This window comes from Hipposideros armiger, unplaced genomic scaffold, assembly GCF_001890085.2.
Source record: "Hipposideros armiger isolate ML-2016 unplaced genomic scaffold, ASM189008v1 scaffold_40, whole genome shotgun sequence".
Lineage (NCBI taxonomy): Eukaryota > Metazoa > Chordata > Mammalia > Chiroptera > Hipposideridae > Hipposideros > Hipposideros armiger.
The window spans coordinates 5,014,285-5,029,687 of record NW_017731390.1 but is presented as its reverse complement, the minus strand read 5'-3'; the positions used below and the strand labels follow the sequence as shown (position 1 = coordinate 5,029,687).

Sequence of the window (15,403 nt, the reverse complement as noted above, 5' to 3'; positions counted from 1 at the left end):
CGCGCCTGTGCACATGGGCATCTGAGGTCAGAGCTCCTCACCATAGGCCGGGCTTCCTCCCGGGGCACCCCGATGACCTTCATCTTGCCCCCACTGGTGCTCCGGTCTCGAATTTTGGCAAAGTGCTTCTGCAGGCACCTGCGGTCATGGGCACTGCAAGGGCTGAAGCTGTTGTTGGGGTGGTCACCCTCATCCTTGTCTGCAGGCAGGCCAAGATGGGGAGAGGTAAGCACCAAGAAAGGACAGGGTAGCATATCAACCCAACCTCCCACCTGCTTTCTTCTTAGGGATTCTTCAGTCTGGCACAGGGGAAGAATGGGGGGTCAGGGGGCAGGAAGAAGTGCAAGCAGCACCCCGATTCCCCTGGATCTCTTCAGGCAAATATTCCTCTTGAAGTCCTTGACTTGTCCCTCACCCCACCCAGTCCAGCCCTCAGATGAGTCACCAGCTACAGCTGCCCAGACAGCAGGAGGGTCCCCTGGGCCCTGCAGGGAGGTCTGAGGCAGGCAGGGGGGCCCCCTGCCTGATTTTGTCTCCCTCCAGTCAGCTCCTTTTACCATCCCCCTCTCCATCTGTCTCCTTTCCTACTTTTTTCAGGTCTGGCTGTGCCAGGCAGGGGATCCCCAGAGCTATCAGCTCTGCTGACCCTCTTCCAAATGGCCAAAATCAAAGTTTCCATGAGTGATGAGAAATCTGGCCCAAAAGGCTCTCCTCATTGGCCGGATGGGAGAGAAACGGGAATGCGTGTGTATGCCTGCATGTGAAAGTGTGTGTATGAGCATGTGTGTATGCGTGTGCTCGTGCACACACACACACATGCTTCTATAATGTTCTGTGTGGCTCCAAGACCAAAAGATAAATCTCCAGATCCCTTCAGTCCCCCACCCTTAGACATCAGACCCCATCCAAAGTCCATGCCTGTTGCTCAGAGCCAGGGCACTAGGGATACGGAGATGGGGGTAGTGAGGCTGGAGCAAACCCCCTCCCTGGGATCTCCTGAAGACTCTCTCTGAACTCAAACAAAAAACACACAATCCAGAAGTCCCAAAACCGTAAGTGCTGCTCCTCCCTCCAGGCAGCCAAAACCGGAATACAAGGCTGAGCTGGAGAAAGAGGTTGCAAGATCTCTCAGTGCGATCAGAGCCACCTCTGAAATGCTCAGGCTTGGCAGCTCGCTGCCGGCCTGAGTGCAAAGCCCCTGCCAGCATTCCAGATGTTGGCAGCCAGACAGAAGGTTACATCTGGTTTGCGTCAGGCTTTTTTTTTTTTCCTGAGGAGTTAGCAGGTTCCTCCATGCATGGCAGCAGTCCCAGAGCTGCCTCTGGGTCAAATGGTATTTTTCCGCCTAGCCAAAGTGAGTGGGGGCTTAGTTCTCTTTTTATTCTCCTATTTCTGGGGGTGTAGAGGGAAGCATGTGGATAAAAGGAAACCAGGCAAGGAAGAAATCGAGACCCTCAGAAAGTCTTTGTCAACATTCCACACCAAAGGTTATTTATAAAATTGAGTCACCAAGGATGGGAAGAAGGCTTTGTCACGAGTGGAGGGCTGGCTTAGAAAGAAGAAAATCAAAGGGAAGAAATAAATGGAGCAGATAGATATACTCCAACCTTCTGCATATTTAACATCCCAAGGACAGTCCAGAAGGTTCTCCTGACCCAGAGATGACACCAAGTTCCTGAAGGTCGGCCAAGGAGAAGGCACTATAGCCAGGCCTTCCAGCTGATGGGGGTGGTAAAAGAAGGGGCCGATATATTTCAGAAGACCAGGGTTGTGCGAAGGGGGCCATAAGATGAACCAGAGAAAAGATCTGGGATCTAGGCTCCTCCCTTAAGACCCTCCCAAGGAGTCTTTTAGCTAAAAAGGCCCAGGCTGGACAGTGACCATCCCTCCACGTCCACTTTGCACAAAGGCATGCGACTTGTGGACGGAGCCGGAGAAATGGAGAGAACAAGGAAATGGAAGACCTACAAGAATTAGAGCCAAATCGTGGATCGACAGAGGCTGAGCTGAGACGTCAACAAAGGCACTGCCATGTTACCTGGGAAAGGCTGGAAGGGGTCACAGGGACTTGTCTGCCACAGCCCACAACACCAACTCGAGAGGGGCCCTTCCACCCTGGGAAGGTTTTGTTGTCTTTCTTTGCACGACCATAAAGGAAAGCACTACTTTGCACAGGGACGCTTATTCCTCTTGGTAAACGGGCAGAATGTTCTCAGGTTCGAGGAGTAAGGAAGAGTTTTCTTTTTTTTTTTTTTTAACTGAGCCATCCTGCTACCTGTTGGCAGCTCAGCGGCTGCTCAGCTCGGGCTGGACCTGAACCGCTGTGGCTCAGAGCTCAAACTCCTGAGCGAGCTCTTAACCCACTGAGCCACTCGGCCGGCCCTAAGAGTTTTCTAATGAACGGGGCTGCCTCCAGAGACAGAGAGCCCCGCGCCCTGGAGGTATGGAGTATCTGAGTGGTTGAGGCCTCAAGAGTCTAGAGAGATCTGAAATACAAGTTCAACGCAACCAGGCTTTTCCAATGTTGAATTTCTATGAGTTGAAGTTCACAAATGACTAAGGCTTATGGTATTATTATGGTATTATGGTATATTATGGTATTATAAGGCTTATGGATATTTGGGATGTTTATCCCTTACCTTAGGAGGTACTGGGTCTGCTCACAGAAACCTGGGGTTACCTGGAGCCTGCAAGCATAGTTTATGCTCTTGTGTTGGTAGGACCCCGAGTCACATAGAGGAGGTTGTCTGGGGGAGCTGAGCAGGCAGCATGCCTGGCCTCCCCTTTTCGGTTTCCCCACTGACCAGCACACTTGTCCCAGACTTGGTACACCAGACTTGGGTGTAAGCTTAAGAGTAGAACCCACCAAGACAGGGAGTAGCTCCTTACTTACTCTCATGGGGACATAAGTCCACAGAATATATCCGTATCTGACCACTCAGACACAGACAGGCCGGGACTCAAGAATCACAAATATACACAAACAATCACGTGTCCAGACACACACTCATCCACGCGTTCATACCCACATGCGCTTGGCCCTCTGACCCGGCCCCGGCCAGAGACACAGACCTGAGGCAGGACACACTGGTTGTACCCTGGCTTGTTGACTTTCCGTGTAATCTGTAACTTTTCCTTGCCCAGCCTCAGACTGAGGACCCATCCCAGGAGCCACCCCTAGGCACTGGGTTTGGGGGGGTGAGGGCTGTAGCCTTGGGTCTCTGGAAAACGTTAACCTTCCCATCTGCAAAACTGGCTAACTACTTGCTACTCCCCTGCTCCTGCCCGAGCTCCACCCACCCAGTGCTGTTCAACCAGGTGGCGCCCTCTGGAAAACCTCAATCCTGGTGGGTTCCCCTCTGAGCGGGAGCCGGAATCCGCCCTAGGCCCCCTAAAAGTTCTGATTTCCTGGATTCCAAAAGGTTTGTTTGGGAGGCAGGGCTTCCAAGGTAGGCCAGGTGGTCTCCTTCAGCCCCTGCTTGGAGCGATGCCAGTGACATGCAGCCACAAGGGAAAGCTTTTCTTTTGCTCCAGCAACACAGGAAGGGAAAACATCCACAGAAAGAAAAGATTTCGCATCTTTGGCACCACTGGCTGCAAAGTTCATAGTCAAAGTTAGAGGAGTTTCTCTTTCTCGCTGCCTTATTTCATCTCCATGATTTCTCCTCCACTCAAAGACACCAAGGGTGAGGCTGTGAGGCGGGTGGGCCCAGTCACCTAGACACAGAAGTTTCAGGCATGACCGGGAGGGTCACCCACCTACCCTGAAAGAAAGACCTTTTCCCTCTTCCCCTGGACTCTTGCTGGAGAAGCCAAGACCACCATGCTGGGTACTGGGCCCTTTCTTTGAGCTCTGGCTCAACGGGTGTCCCCCTCACTGTTGTGACATGCTGCCGACCTCAAGAGTCAGAGAGAAAGACGGCTGGCCCGTTCTTCCCATGTTTACAGCAGCAAAAGACACCAAAGGCCACCCTACCCCTCTCAACTCCCCTGAGTGCCACCCTAGCTTTCCTCACTTGCCCTACCGTCCCCCAAAGTCCCAACATCAGAGGCGGATTTAAACTTCAACTGAAATCTGTTCAGCTTCCTCTTCACCACCATCCTCATCATTGCTCCAGTTTATTGAGCTCTTACTCCACGCCAGACCCCCCAACCCTGTGAGGCAGGTCCTATGGTCATTCCCTGTTTACAGATGAGGAGATGAAGTAGACTGAGTGGGCGGGGGTGGGGGTGGGGGAGGAGGAAAGACTTATCTCTGCAGCAACTCTGTCTTTAAATGGAAAGACTCCTGATACCCGAGGCACCAATAACTCTGGCCTTGCCAATGCTAAAGAAAAAGTGTTCAGCGGCCATGCTCCTCCCCCCCCCCTCCCCCGAGGCACAGAATTTCTGGGAAGGCCCTGTTCCCATGACATGACTGGATTCCCAGTACTGAAGTAGGGGGGACAGTATTTGCTGCGTTGACTAAAAATTAACCCGGCCTGCATGTTCCCTAACCCTGTCCCAGAGGGACCCAGAGCACAGTTTAGGAACTCCTCAGTCCAAACGCTGATCCCACTGTCCACTCCCCCAGATTCCATGAGTCGAGGGTCAGTCCACTTATGCAGAATTGTGGACTGCTGACGCACAGGTCCAGTCCCACCCCCACCTCTGGTGGCCTCAGAGGTGTTAATCCACAACATTTTCTGGCTTGGAAAGCTGGGACAGGAAGGTGGGGGTGGTTAGGCTGGAGATGGAAGGGGGAGACCTGCCACTGAGGAAAATAATAGACAGCTGGACCATAGCAGTTCAAGGGAGGGGGCACGTCAAGTGGCTGCCCTCCCCCAGTCACCTGCGGAAGCTCAGCTCCAAGAGGAAAAGACAGAAAAAAGAGCCTGATCCCTCTGCCAAACAAGAGGCGTAGATCTCCAAGCTCTGGAGCCTCGGAGGGACAGTGGCCTATTGACAGTGGAAGGCTAAAGAGAAGAGCAGGGATAGGCGCCAAGCCCTGGACACCTTGTCTCACCAGAGACCCTGCAGGGCTGCTGCACAACTCTAGGGGGAGCCTTTCACCTGGTGCACTGTGGCCCAGGCTGTGTCAGGAGTGCTCCTGTGATGACTGGGAGGTAAGAGGGCATGGACACAGCTTGCCAAGTAGGCACGTAGTCTCCCCCAGGGTCCTCCAGGCTTCCCCTTTCCCTCTCCAGATAGCTGCAGGCACTGCCTGGGTTGCATGGGTGGAGGACAAAGCAAGCAAGGAGGGGGGAGGGGCGTTAGAGACCTGGGCCCTGTAACCCAAAGGGGACCTAAAGTCGCCTTTGGAGGCTGGTTTGCATAACATCCAATCACGAACTGTCTGTGCCATGCCCGCCCAAAGCTCCTAGGGAAACAGATTTTTCTCCACTACAGGATGGGGTGTTTCTACCCGGCCAAGGGAAAATGGGTGCCCTAGACCCTCTGAGGGCTCTTCTTCCCCATGTTCAAGTTGGTGAGAGAGGAGGAGGCTACCAGCCATCCTCATCTGGTGCCAGATACCCGCTGGCCAGTGGAGGAGGGAGATAACAAAAGGAATGTGGTCCTGTTATACCCAGGGAGCCGAAAGGCCCAGCCCTCACTCCTAGGCTGGTCTGGTACTAGTACCCCTCCTCTCCCACTGGCACTGGCATCTCTGCCCCTAGGATCAGAGACTTAATCCCCCAGGACCCCCTCCCCCCTTCCCAGATGTGCTGGGCGCCAGGCTGGCATTTCTTCTAGAATGTTTTCTGCTGACCCATCTCTGGCTGCCCAGGAGCAGGAAGGGCAGAGAGGCCTGAGGCCCAGACCCCTGGGGTCCACCTCCTTCCTGTTTTCCCTGCATCCTGCTCTCCTCTGGCCAGCAAGCTGCAGAGGATTGAGGAAGTGGAGCCGTCTGGGACCCAGAGCAGGAAGCTTGGGGCCGGAGTCCCAGCATCCGGACCACAACAATGGAAGCTTCAAGCACCAGGAAAAGGGACAGGGACAGACACAGACAGCGGCACAGGGAGAGCAAAACAGAGTCAGGAGGGAACAAGACAGAGAGGCAGACAAACAGAAAGGCAGAGAGAGGGAGAGAGATTCCAAAAGTAACAGAAAGACAGGAACAAAGACAGAGAAACAGTGACACACAGAAAAAGCAACAGAAAGAGACCAGGATGAAAGTGAGAGAAGCAGGGCAACAGAAACAGAAAAAGGGAATGAAATAGAGAAAGAGGAAAACACTGATAATGGGCAGAAGATACAAAGGGGGGAAAAAAACCTCAAGAATGCTGTTAGTGAAACTAGAGGTCGAAAGACGCAGCGGGAAAGAACAAAGAATAAAAGAAAAAAGGAAAGAGACTGAGGAAGATTATAAGGAGAAACTGAGAGGCTCACTGAGAAATGGAAAAAGAGAAAAGTGTAAGAACGGATTTAGGGCAAAGGGCCTTCTAAGCCTGTCTCCCTCTCTTTCTCTTCTCTGCCCCCTATCTCACACCCGTTAGGTTTCTGCAGCTCTGGTCTGGGAGCCAAGACTTGCTTGTTTCTGCCACCTCCAATGGCACCTGCCAAAAGAAAGGAGCGGGGGTGCCCAGGCCTGGCACAGAGACCCCTGTCTTCCCAATAGCTCTCAAACAGCTAGGTGAGCTGGCCTGGGGCTTTGGGGAAGGGCAACTTTTATGCCCCCACCACCAAAACCCCTCTAATTTGCATATCCACTCCATCCACCTCAATGCCAAAAGCCCAAGCCCTGGCTTCTCAGGGCTTCCCTGGGGTTTCACCTGTGGCCAGGGTGAGGGGAGGTCCCTGGATCAGGAACAGGAAGCCCCACCACCACCACCCTCCAGTTATCTGGCTGTGCAAGTGCAGGCTGCAGGCTGGGCTCAGGTCACTTAATTGTCCACACCTGCACCAGCAGCCAAGACCACTTCTTCCCAAACAGGCCCCCTTGGCAGGTCTGAGATGGAGTAATGGGACAGAGTCCTCCTTGGTGGTTGGTGGTGGCAACAGGCTGCTAGGCACTCCATAGCAGTTTCTTTGACTGAGCCTGTCCCATGCCAATAGGGCCCTGCCACGTACCTGCCTTCTCCTTAACTCACAGGGGATTTTCAAGGGCCTTTCAGGCCAGCCCAACTGGGGAAGGGGCTTCTGGAAGGGGAGCACATCAGGGAGGGCGTGCAAGGGCAGGGGCACCTTACCAGAGGGCTGCAGGCTTTCCTGGATGGCCTCGATCTCCGCCAGGTCCATGCACACGCCTTGCCCATGCATCAGCGTATGCAGGGGCTTCTCCACCCCCCGGGGCGGGTAGCAGCGCAGACCTGAGCCGCAGCGGGGGGTGTACACCCCGCAGGGCATCCCCTTGCCCAGGGCGCAAGTGGCGCAACAGCCGCAGCCGGGCTCCCGCACCAGCTCCTCGCAGCCCACGGGGGGGCGGCAGCGCGCCAGCTTCTCCTCGGAGCAGGGCGGGCAGTGGATGGCTTCGTCGCCCAGGCTCGGCCCGGGCCCGGCGGCCAGCAGCAGCGCGGCCACGAGGCAGAGGGGCAGCATGACCGGGCGAGGACGGGGCGCGGGCGCGGGGCGCGGGCGGAGGGTGCGGGCGCGTGGGCTGGCAGCAGGGGGCACAGGGAGGCAGCACCCGGCGCGCCTGGAGAACCCGACCCGGAGACCGCAGGGAGACGGGGCGGTCCCGCTGGCGGACAGGGACGAAACCAGGGAAGTTAGCAAGCAGGATGCAGGGGAACGAGCCTGGCCGCCGAGGCGCTGCGCCGCATCCTCGGCCGGGCCCAGGCGGCGGGCAGCAGGGGGACAGGGGGCTGAGCGACTGCCCCGGACAAGCTCCCCCGGACTTTATACCGGCCCCTAGCCACACCCCCAGCGCCTTCCCAGAGGTGGGGGGACGGGGTGGGTTGGGGGAGGGCGAGGGGGAGAGAGAGAGACGCGGCCGTTAGGGGGAGGGGGCGCTGTCCTGACTCGCCGCCGCCGCCGCCGCGGCTGCAACATCTGAAAGTCCTTTTCTGCCCAAGAAGGAAGCGGCGCAGTTTGGAAGCCCTGATAGGCGCCGAGAGCGCCTCCGAATCAAAGCCCGGGAGACGAGAGAAGAGAGAGGGGAAGCGAAGGGGCTGTTACTTGGCCCCCTCCCCGGACCTTGGAGGGTTCTTCCCGGACCCACCGACACAGCCTGCTGTCCCCCTACTGAGAAAACAGCCTCAGAGCCCCGACTCCCGACTCCACGGACTCAGTCTCCCCAGTCAGAGTCCTGTCCACCCCACCCAGTGCTTTCAGTCTCGACCACTGGAGAGACCAAGTCGGGTGAGGTGGGGGGAAGGGGTACAGGCACCCAACGCGGGTCTCAGAAGTGTGAAGAGAACTTGCCCCTTCGAACCTCCCCCGCCCCCCCCCAGTTTCCCCAAGGCTTATTTGGGTCCTGGTCCACCTGCCTTCCAGAGGGAATCACTGAATTCCCTGCGGGGGGTGGGGGGGTGCCAGCCTCTTCCTCCTTCCTGGATGTTTGCTTTCGCTGCCCAGATCCCCTCCCAGGGAGAGACTGGCTGGGGAGCTTGCCACTCTCAGTGTGCAAATTGTGCATTGCACAACTCCAGGGGGCGCCATTTGTTTTGTAGTTATTGTAGATTTGTACAGCCGTTGTGACAGTTTTCCAGCAGTCAGCAATCAAGGGTTTTGAGGAAGGGGTGCCTTTTTCTTTTATTTATTTATTTATTTTTATTGGGGAATTGGGGGGATGGGAACACTGCTGGGGAATTGAGGGAAGGGGAACAGACAAGTTGCTGTCGTTTTGTTCTTCAATCTAGTTGTGGAGGATGTCGCTTCACTGGCCCAAGTTGGCACCATCATTGCGCTCTTCCCGGGCAAGGCAGACCAGTCACCGGCTTCTGGAAGGCTGCTCACAGCGGCTGCTAGCCACACACAGTAGCCCATGGCAACCCACTGCCACAGGGGCTGCAGCCTACGCCGTCGCAGGTGACTCATGGCAGCCCAGCTCCAGGTTGAGCTGTTGTTCAGCATCTTAGCTGTAGAGGGCAGTGTCACCGGCCCTCACATGTGGGATCCGAACCAGGGCCCTCTGGCGTCCCAAGCCAGTTCTTAACCATCGCGCCACTCGGCCGGCAGGGCGGGGGAGGGGGGGGGCTTTTTCTAATTCACGCAGTGTTGCTTTTGGGGTTGGCTAGGCCCTCGGTGAGATCCTATTGGTGCCTGTATTTCCCACCCCTGTCTCAATCCTGCTGATTGGGAGGGGCCTGAGGGTAGCATCTGGAGCAGGGACCCATTTCCTAGCTTCTCTCTCAGGTCCTCCTAATACCCATCCTCCCCAACAAAGGCTTCTGCTCTTCTGCACCTGGCCTCAGGGTAAGGACACCTGTCCAGGCATAATGGGTGACCACTGTGGAATTTTGTTGGCTTGGCCTACAAAGCTGCAGGGCTGCCAAGTTGAAGCACAGATCAGAGTCCCTCTCTCTGCCTCCTCTCCCACAGCAGGGGTCTTTCAGCCTCACAGGGATTGGGCCACCTCATACTTTTTTCCCAGTGCAGTCTGTCCAGGTGATAGGAGGAGCTGGAAGCAACCTGTAGGGACAGAACCAAAAGTTGCAAACTGAGGGCACCTACTGGCAACCATCAAGACTGCAGAAGGGCTGGAGAGTTAGGGCCAGAGACAAGATTATTCTCTCCATGACATCTCACAGACGAACCAGGGTCTCTTCTGCCCCATCTACCTTGAAGAAGGGCAAACAAAGCCAGGTTCCTCAAGTCCCTGGGGAAACCCAGCCTGTCCCTGATTCAGAAAACTGCCCCAAGCCCTCTCTCTTTCGCCATCATACTGGACCCAGTTCTGCCATCAACTTATTGCATGAACTTGGGCATCATTCCTTGGCGCTTGAATGTCCCTAACTGTAAAACGGAGGTAGGCCTCTTCCACCTATCCTACCTCTTAAGCGCTTGTGAGAATAAAATGGGCCCAGGAAGGATGGGTCTGATCCCTATGCCAGACTTGTCCCCTAGACAGCAAACCTGGGAGGGATAAAGGTGCTGGGACCTGGAGGAAGGCGAGCAGGAGTGGCTGAACTTGAAGCCTAGAGAAGCTCCTGGGAAGGAAGCACGAGTGTAGGTGAGCCTGGGGACCTGGAAAGGTTTCCAGGTAAGTCAGATGCTCACACCTGTACCCCAGCACTGCCTTGATCCATTCTCTAGCGCCCCCCACCATCACTGTCTGGGATAATCCCAAGGAGGCAGGAAAATGGACATGAGGCGGCCTTCCAAGCACATCCCCACCATTCATGCAACACACACTTACTGAACACCTACTGTGCGCAGGCTTTGTGCTACACACAGAGGATACAGAGATGGCCGGCACCACTCTCGGCCCTCAAGGTGCTCACTGCCTAGTAAGGGGAGACAGGCACATAAATAAAAAAGTGTGCAGTCTTGACTGACTTAAAAAAAAAAGTGTGCAGGTGCCCTGGGGGTGTTTATATGGGGCACAGTGGGGACCCAGAGGCACAACTGTTCAGTTCTACATCCACAGCATGAAAAGACTTCATGGGGGAGGTGAATCTTGAGCCAATGTGACATCGTCTTCCATGAGAGCATCAGGCTGACCTGGATTCTAAGCCTAGCTTTGCCACTGGACTCACTGGGGAACCTGAAACAAGTGTCTTAAGTTCTTTGAGCTTCACAGCCCTTACCTGGAAAATGGGACTTTGCAGTTAGAAAGAAAGAAGGGTGGGAGGAGAGAGAGAAAGAGCAGACTGTGCAAAGTGCCCAGCACACAGTAGGCACCATGTGTTTGTTTCCTCCTAATCCTCCCTCCTAAATACTCTAGTTTCTCCATATGGCTGGAGATCCCCTGATAGCAGGACCTGCGTCTCCCCCACTGCACTGGCAGCTCCCAGAGGACTGGGTTTAGTTTAGGACTGAGAGAGGCTGTCTACAAAGGGCATGGGATGTGGAGTCAGAGGGCCTGGGTTCAAGCTGCTTATGCTGGACATGGTTGTAAGTGCTTCACGCATATGCACTTCACAACAACCTCATGAAGTCGGTGCCATTATTATCACTATTATTAGTAGTAGTTTCAGGTGTGTAAAACAATAAAATGATTAAACATTTCACCCCTCACAAAGTGATAACCCCAACAAGTCTACTACCCGTCTGACACTGAACATAGCTATTATAATACCACTGACTATATTCCCTATGCTGTACTTTACATCCTGTAACTATATATATATTTTTTTGAGTTGACATTCAATATTATTTTATATTAGTTTTAGGTGTACAGCGCAGTGGTTAGGCATTTATATAATTTATGAAGTGATCCCCTGATAAGTCTAGTGCCCATCTGACACCATACAGTTTTTACAACATTATTGATTATATTTCCCATATTGCATTTCACATCCCCGTGACTATTATGACTACCAATTTGTACTTCCTAATCCCTTCGCCTTTCTCACCCATCTCCCCAGCCCCATCACCCCCTTTTTAAGACAGGAAAACTGAGGTATGTAACAGAGAGGTATGTAACTTACTAAAGGTCACACAGCAAGTAAGTGGAAGAACAGGGATGTGAACCCAGGCAGCCTGGCTCCAGAATCTGTATGATTAACCTCTATGTTATACTGCCTTCCAAAACAGCTGTCATGAGCATTCTAAACAAGTGACAAGGACAAAAGACTATGGTGCATAGTGCAAGCTGGGTGCAGGGGATCAGAGCAGAGATGACACTGACCCAGGCCTCCCCATAACTTTGGCTGCCCAGCCCCTCTCTGGCTTCCCTCACTGCCCACATTGCGTAGGGAGCTGCTTCCCTCCATGTCAGCTGATGTCCAGGCCCCAGGTACAGCATCCTCCACAGTCATCCCAGGTGTGTGGGCTGAGCAATGGCACATCAGTATGGCTGCCTCCTTGCCCAGCAGGGCCCCACACTTGGAGAGACCAGATCAAGAGAGTGAGGATCTCCATAGAGACCCCACAATGCAGAGAGAGGTCTGGTCCAGGAGTTCTTCCCTTAGGATGTGCGGCTCCAGAAGTAAACACCCAGGCAGGGGAAAGGGGTGGGGAGAGGAGAGTCCATCTGCAGCTGGGCTGGCCAGGATCCAGTTTCATATCTCCTGAGCAACCAGCTCTGCCCCTTGCCAGCTTCGTGGCCACTTCCCTTTCCTCAGCTTCAGTTTAACCATCTGTAAAATGGGGAAGGGAAACTCATTGAATTGTGAAGCCCCTTTCAGCTTGGGCAGTTTAGGAAATCTAGAACCTCTGGAGCCCTTTTGCATGATCCTAAGCCCAATACTGGCATGGCTCCAAATCCTCCAGAGTTGGCACTGTTTCCAAGTCGATTGGCACTGACGGAATCTCTCATTGCCCAAAGCCTGGGCAGGAGACAAGCCAAGCGAATGATGTTGGGTCCTGTGAGAGCTCTGTCACCACCCAGAGAGGTGACAAGGCTCACTCAAGGTAACACAGCTAGTAAGTAATTGAGTCAAGACTTCAGGCAAATATATTTACTGCCTGCTGTGGACTTAGCCCCCTGGACCATGCTGCCTGTGCTGCCAGAGCATCACCAGCGAGCCATGGTCTGCGGACTCAGGGAAGGTATGGTCAATGGGAGAATCTATGCAGAGGACACTTGCAAAAGTAGAGACACAGAGGTGACTCTGGGCAGAGAGAGACAGATATTACAGTGGGAAAATCATTTGCCATGCCTCGCCTGACAACTGTTAAGTCAAAGAGCAAGGTTCTTGCTTGCCAGGTGCCTCTTGGTCTGACAGATCAGAAGCCCAGAATCAGAGCAGACCCCATGTCCTTCCCCCACACTCCCTGGAGTACCTCGGGGACCTGCCTCCTACTCCCCTGCCCTCAGAGAACAGAGGGCTACCTACCCCTCAAAAGACATCTGAGGCCCTACCAAGGGACGTCTGAACCCAGAGAGACCCCCCCAAAAGGGCTCTAGGGTTAGAGACCCCACAGAGGAGACTTCAGTCTCAGGAAAACCCCAGAGAGAGAGCCTGGGATCCAGAGCGATCCCCAAGACCCACACACACAGGGGCCCTTATTCCCCAGCTACACACCTCCTCCTCCCCACCAGCACTAGGAGTTCACAAGCAGCCCCAGTCATGCCTTCCGCTTAGTCCCAGACCTCCCTTCTGGCTCCATCATCCCATGCCCAGAGCCAGGATCTCTGGTCCCTCACACCAGCCTTTCTGCCTTCTCCATTTTCTCCTCCCCACCCCCACCCGCTCCACCCCAGCCTTCTCTCCCTACCCAGGAGAACAATCTGACCTTGGGCCTCCCAAGCTTGGTAGTAACCAGGCATCCCAGCCCCACTGGGAAGAGTGAGGAGGCGTCCCCAGGAAAGGCGAGTGGATTGCAAGAGAGGAAGGGGAACGGGAGCAACTATGACCTCCATTTCCTCACCTACAAAATGGGGATGATAACCACACCTTCCTAAAAGGATTGTTATGAGAAGCTGTACAGAGTGGGTGTTAAGAGTGCTTGCCCCTGGTTATGCCTTACTTAATACATACATATGGAAAAACATAATGGGATACCGCTACATATCCACCAGATTGGTGAAAATTTAAAATACTGACAATACCAGGATGTGGAGTGTGGGGACTCTTGTACAGAAAACAAATTTGTGCAACCACTTGAAGCAACCAATAATTCCACCCCCAAATATACACCCAATAGAAATGTGTGTGTGTGTGTGTGTGTGTGTGTGTTCCAAAACACATGTGTGAGAGTGTTCATAGCAGCATTATTCAGCCAAACATTGGAATCCATAGTAGAACAGATAAATCTATAGTTGAATCAACTATTGCTACATCCAGCAACATAGATGAATCACACATTGAACAGAAGATTACTGCTGTATGATTCTATTTATATAAAATTCAAAAACAGGCAAAACTAATCTATGGTTTTAGAGATCAGGATAGAGGTGACTTTTGGGGAGAAGCATGGGAGTAGTACTAGAAGGGATCTTATGGGGTACAGGTAATGTTGATTATTCAGTTGCATAGTGTATTCACTACATGAAAATTCATCGAGCTAAATATTTCTTTTTTTTTTTTCAGATTTTTATTAGGGAATTGGGGGATGGGGAACAGGCAAGTTGCTGTCTTTTTGTTCTTCAGTCTAGTTGTGGAGGACGTTGCTTCACTGGCCCAAGTTGGCACCATCATTGCGCTCTTCCCAGGCGAGGCANTTTGTCACTGGCCCTCATATGTGGGATCCGAACCAGGGCCCTCTGGCATCCCAAGCGAGTTCTTAACCATCGCGCCACTCGGCCGGCCCTTTATTTCCCTTTTTTAGCGGAGGACACGAAAGCGACTGAGAAGCTGCCTCCATCAAGATCGCACAACTGTCAAATTGCCCAGCCGGGACTGAAAACTCGGGGAGTGATGATTGGAAGGAGGTGACTCAGATGGAATTAGTAGTCACACAAATTGTGCAGTTAACTTTTCTAGCATCTTGTAAGGGCAACAACATTTCTGGGGTCATTTTAACGTTGTGAATCGAGGTGGAAAAAAGAAATCCACGCAACAAAAATTCAATCTGGCATTTCCTCGTCAAATCTGAACAGCTGTTCTGGACTGCAGAATTCAGGGAACTTAACACAGAGGAGAGCAAAAGTCACAAGGGTATCCTACTGGCAAAAAAAGTAAAAATAAATAAATAAATAATAAATAAATAAATAAATAAATAAATAAATAAATAAATAAATAAATAAATAAATAAATAAATCAGTACTTAGAATGGGCCCCTAAGCCATCCTCAGCTTCTGAGGTGGTAACTGTCCTCATTTTGATTGGCCAGTTGCAGCCTAAGGCTGCTCTCCTGAGGGACTTGAATGCGTGGCCTCTCTACATCTTTCTATTATATGAAAACCCCAAACCACAACTGTGGCACTTTTGTTTCTTGGAAAACAAATTCTTGGAGGGGAGGGGAGGTTGCGGCAGATGCCAGAACCTGTCTGTGTTTGGTAAATCAAAAAGCCAGGCTGCCTGTCCAAAAATCTGGCGCTGTTTCTTCAGGAAAACGGAGCTAGGACTCTTATTCTTCTCGCTAAAAAACCTTGGGACGGAAGGATGGTTTTTAGAATTCAGGAATCTGAAGTAAATTAACAGTTCCTAGAGAATAAACATCCTTTTCCTTCCTCTTTTTACGCCAGTCTGCACCTCAGAAATCCCCCTCCCACTTCGTCGCCGCTTGACTCTTCAGAGTTTTCTGCACTGAAGACAAACGAGCCTCCTCATTGGCCAGATTCCCTGTCGATCACTCCCTAGTCCCCTCTCCCTTGCCTAATTGGTTCATTCGAACAGGTCCCGGACAACTCAGCCACTCATTGGAGACCTTAAAAGACCAGCTACGATTGGTTCTTCAGGATGGAACTGGTGAGAGTGAAGCAGGGATTGGC

The 15,403-nt window shown here is 53.0% G+C and overlaps 1 protein-coding gene across 2 annotated transcripts in view; it reads right to left on the bottom strand.

Moving 5' to 3' along the window:
- Window positions 1-7,808, bottom strand: part of IGFBP4 (insulin like growth factor binding protein 4) — a 12,026-nt gene extending 4,218 nt beyond the window's left edge. For both annotated transcript variants that reach the window (XM_019638832.1, XM_019638831.1), the window contains exons 1-2: window positions 7,170-7,808; window positions 42-199 (exon numbers count right to left, since the gene is read on the bottom strand). In XM_019638832.1, coding sequence (XP_019494377.1) covers window positions 42-199; window positions 7,170-7,518 — 507 coding nt within the window. In that variant the 5' untranslated portion in view covers window positions 7,519-7,808. The remainder of the gene's footprint in view (window positions 1-41; window positions 200-7,169) is intronic.
- Between the last annotated feature and the right edge of the window lie 7,595 nt (window positions 7,809-15,403).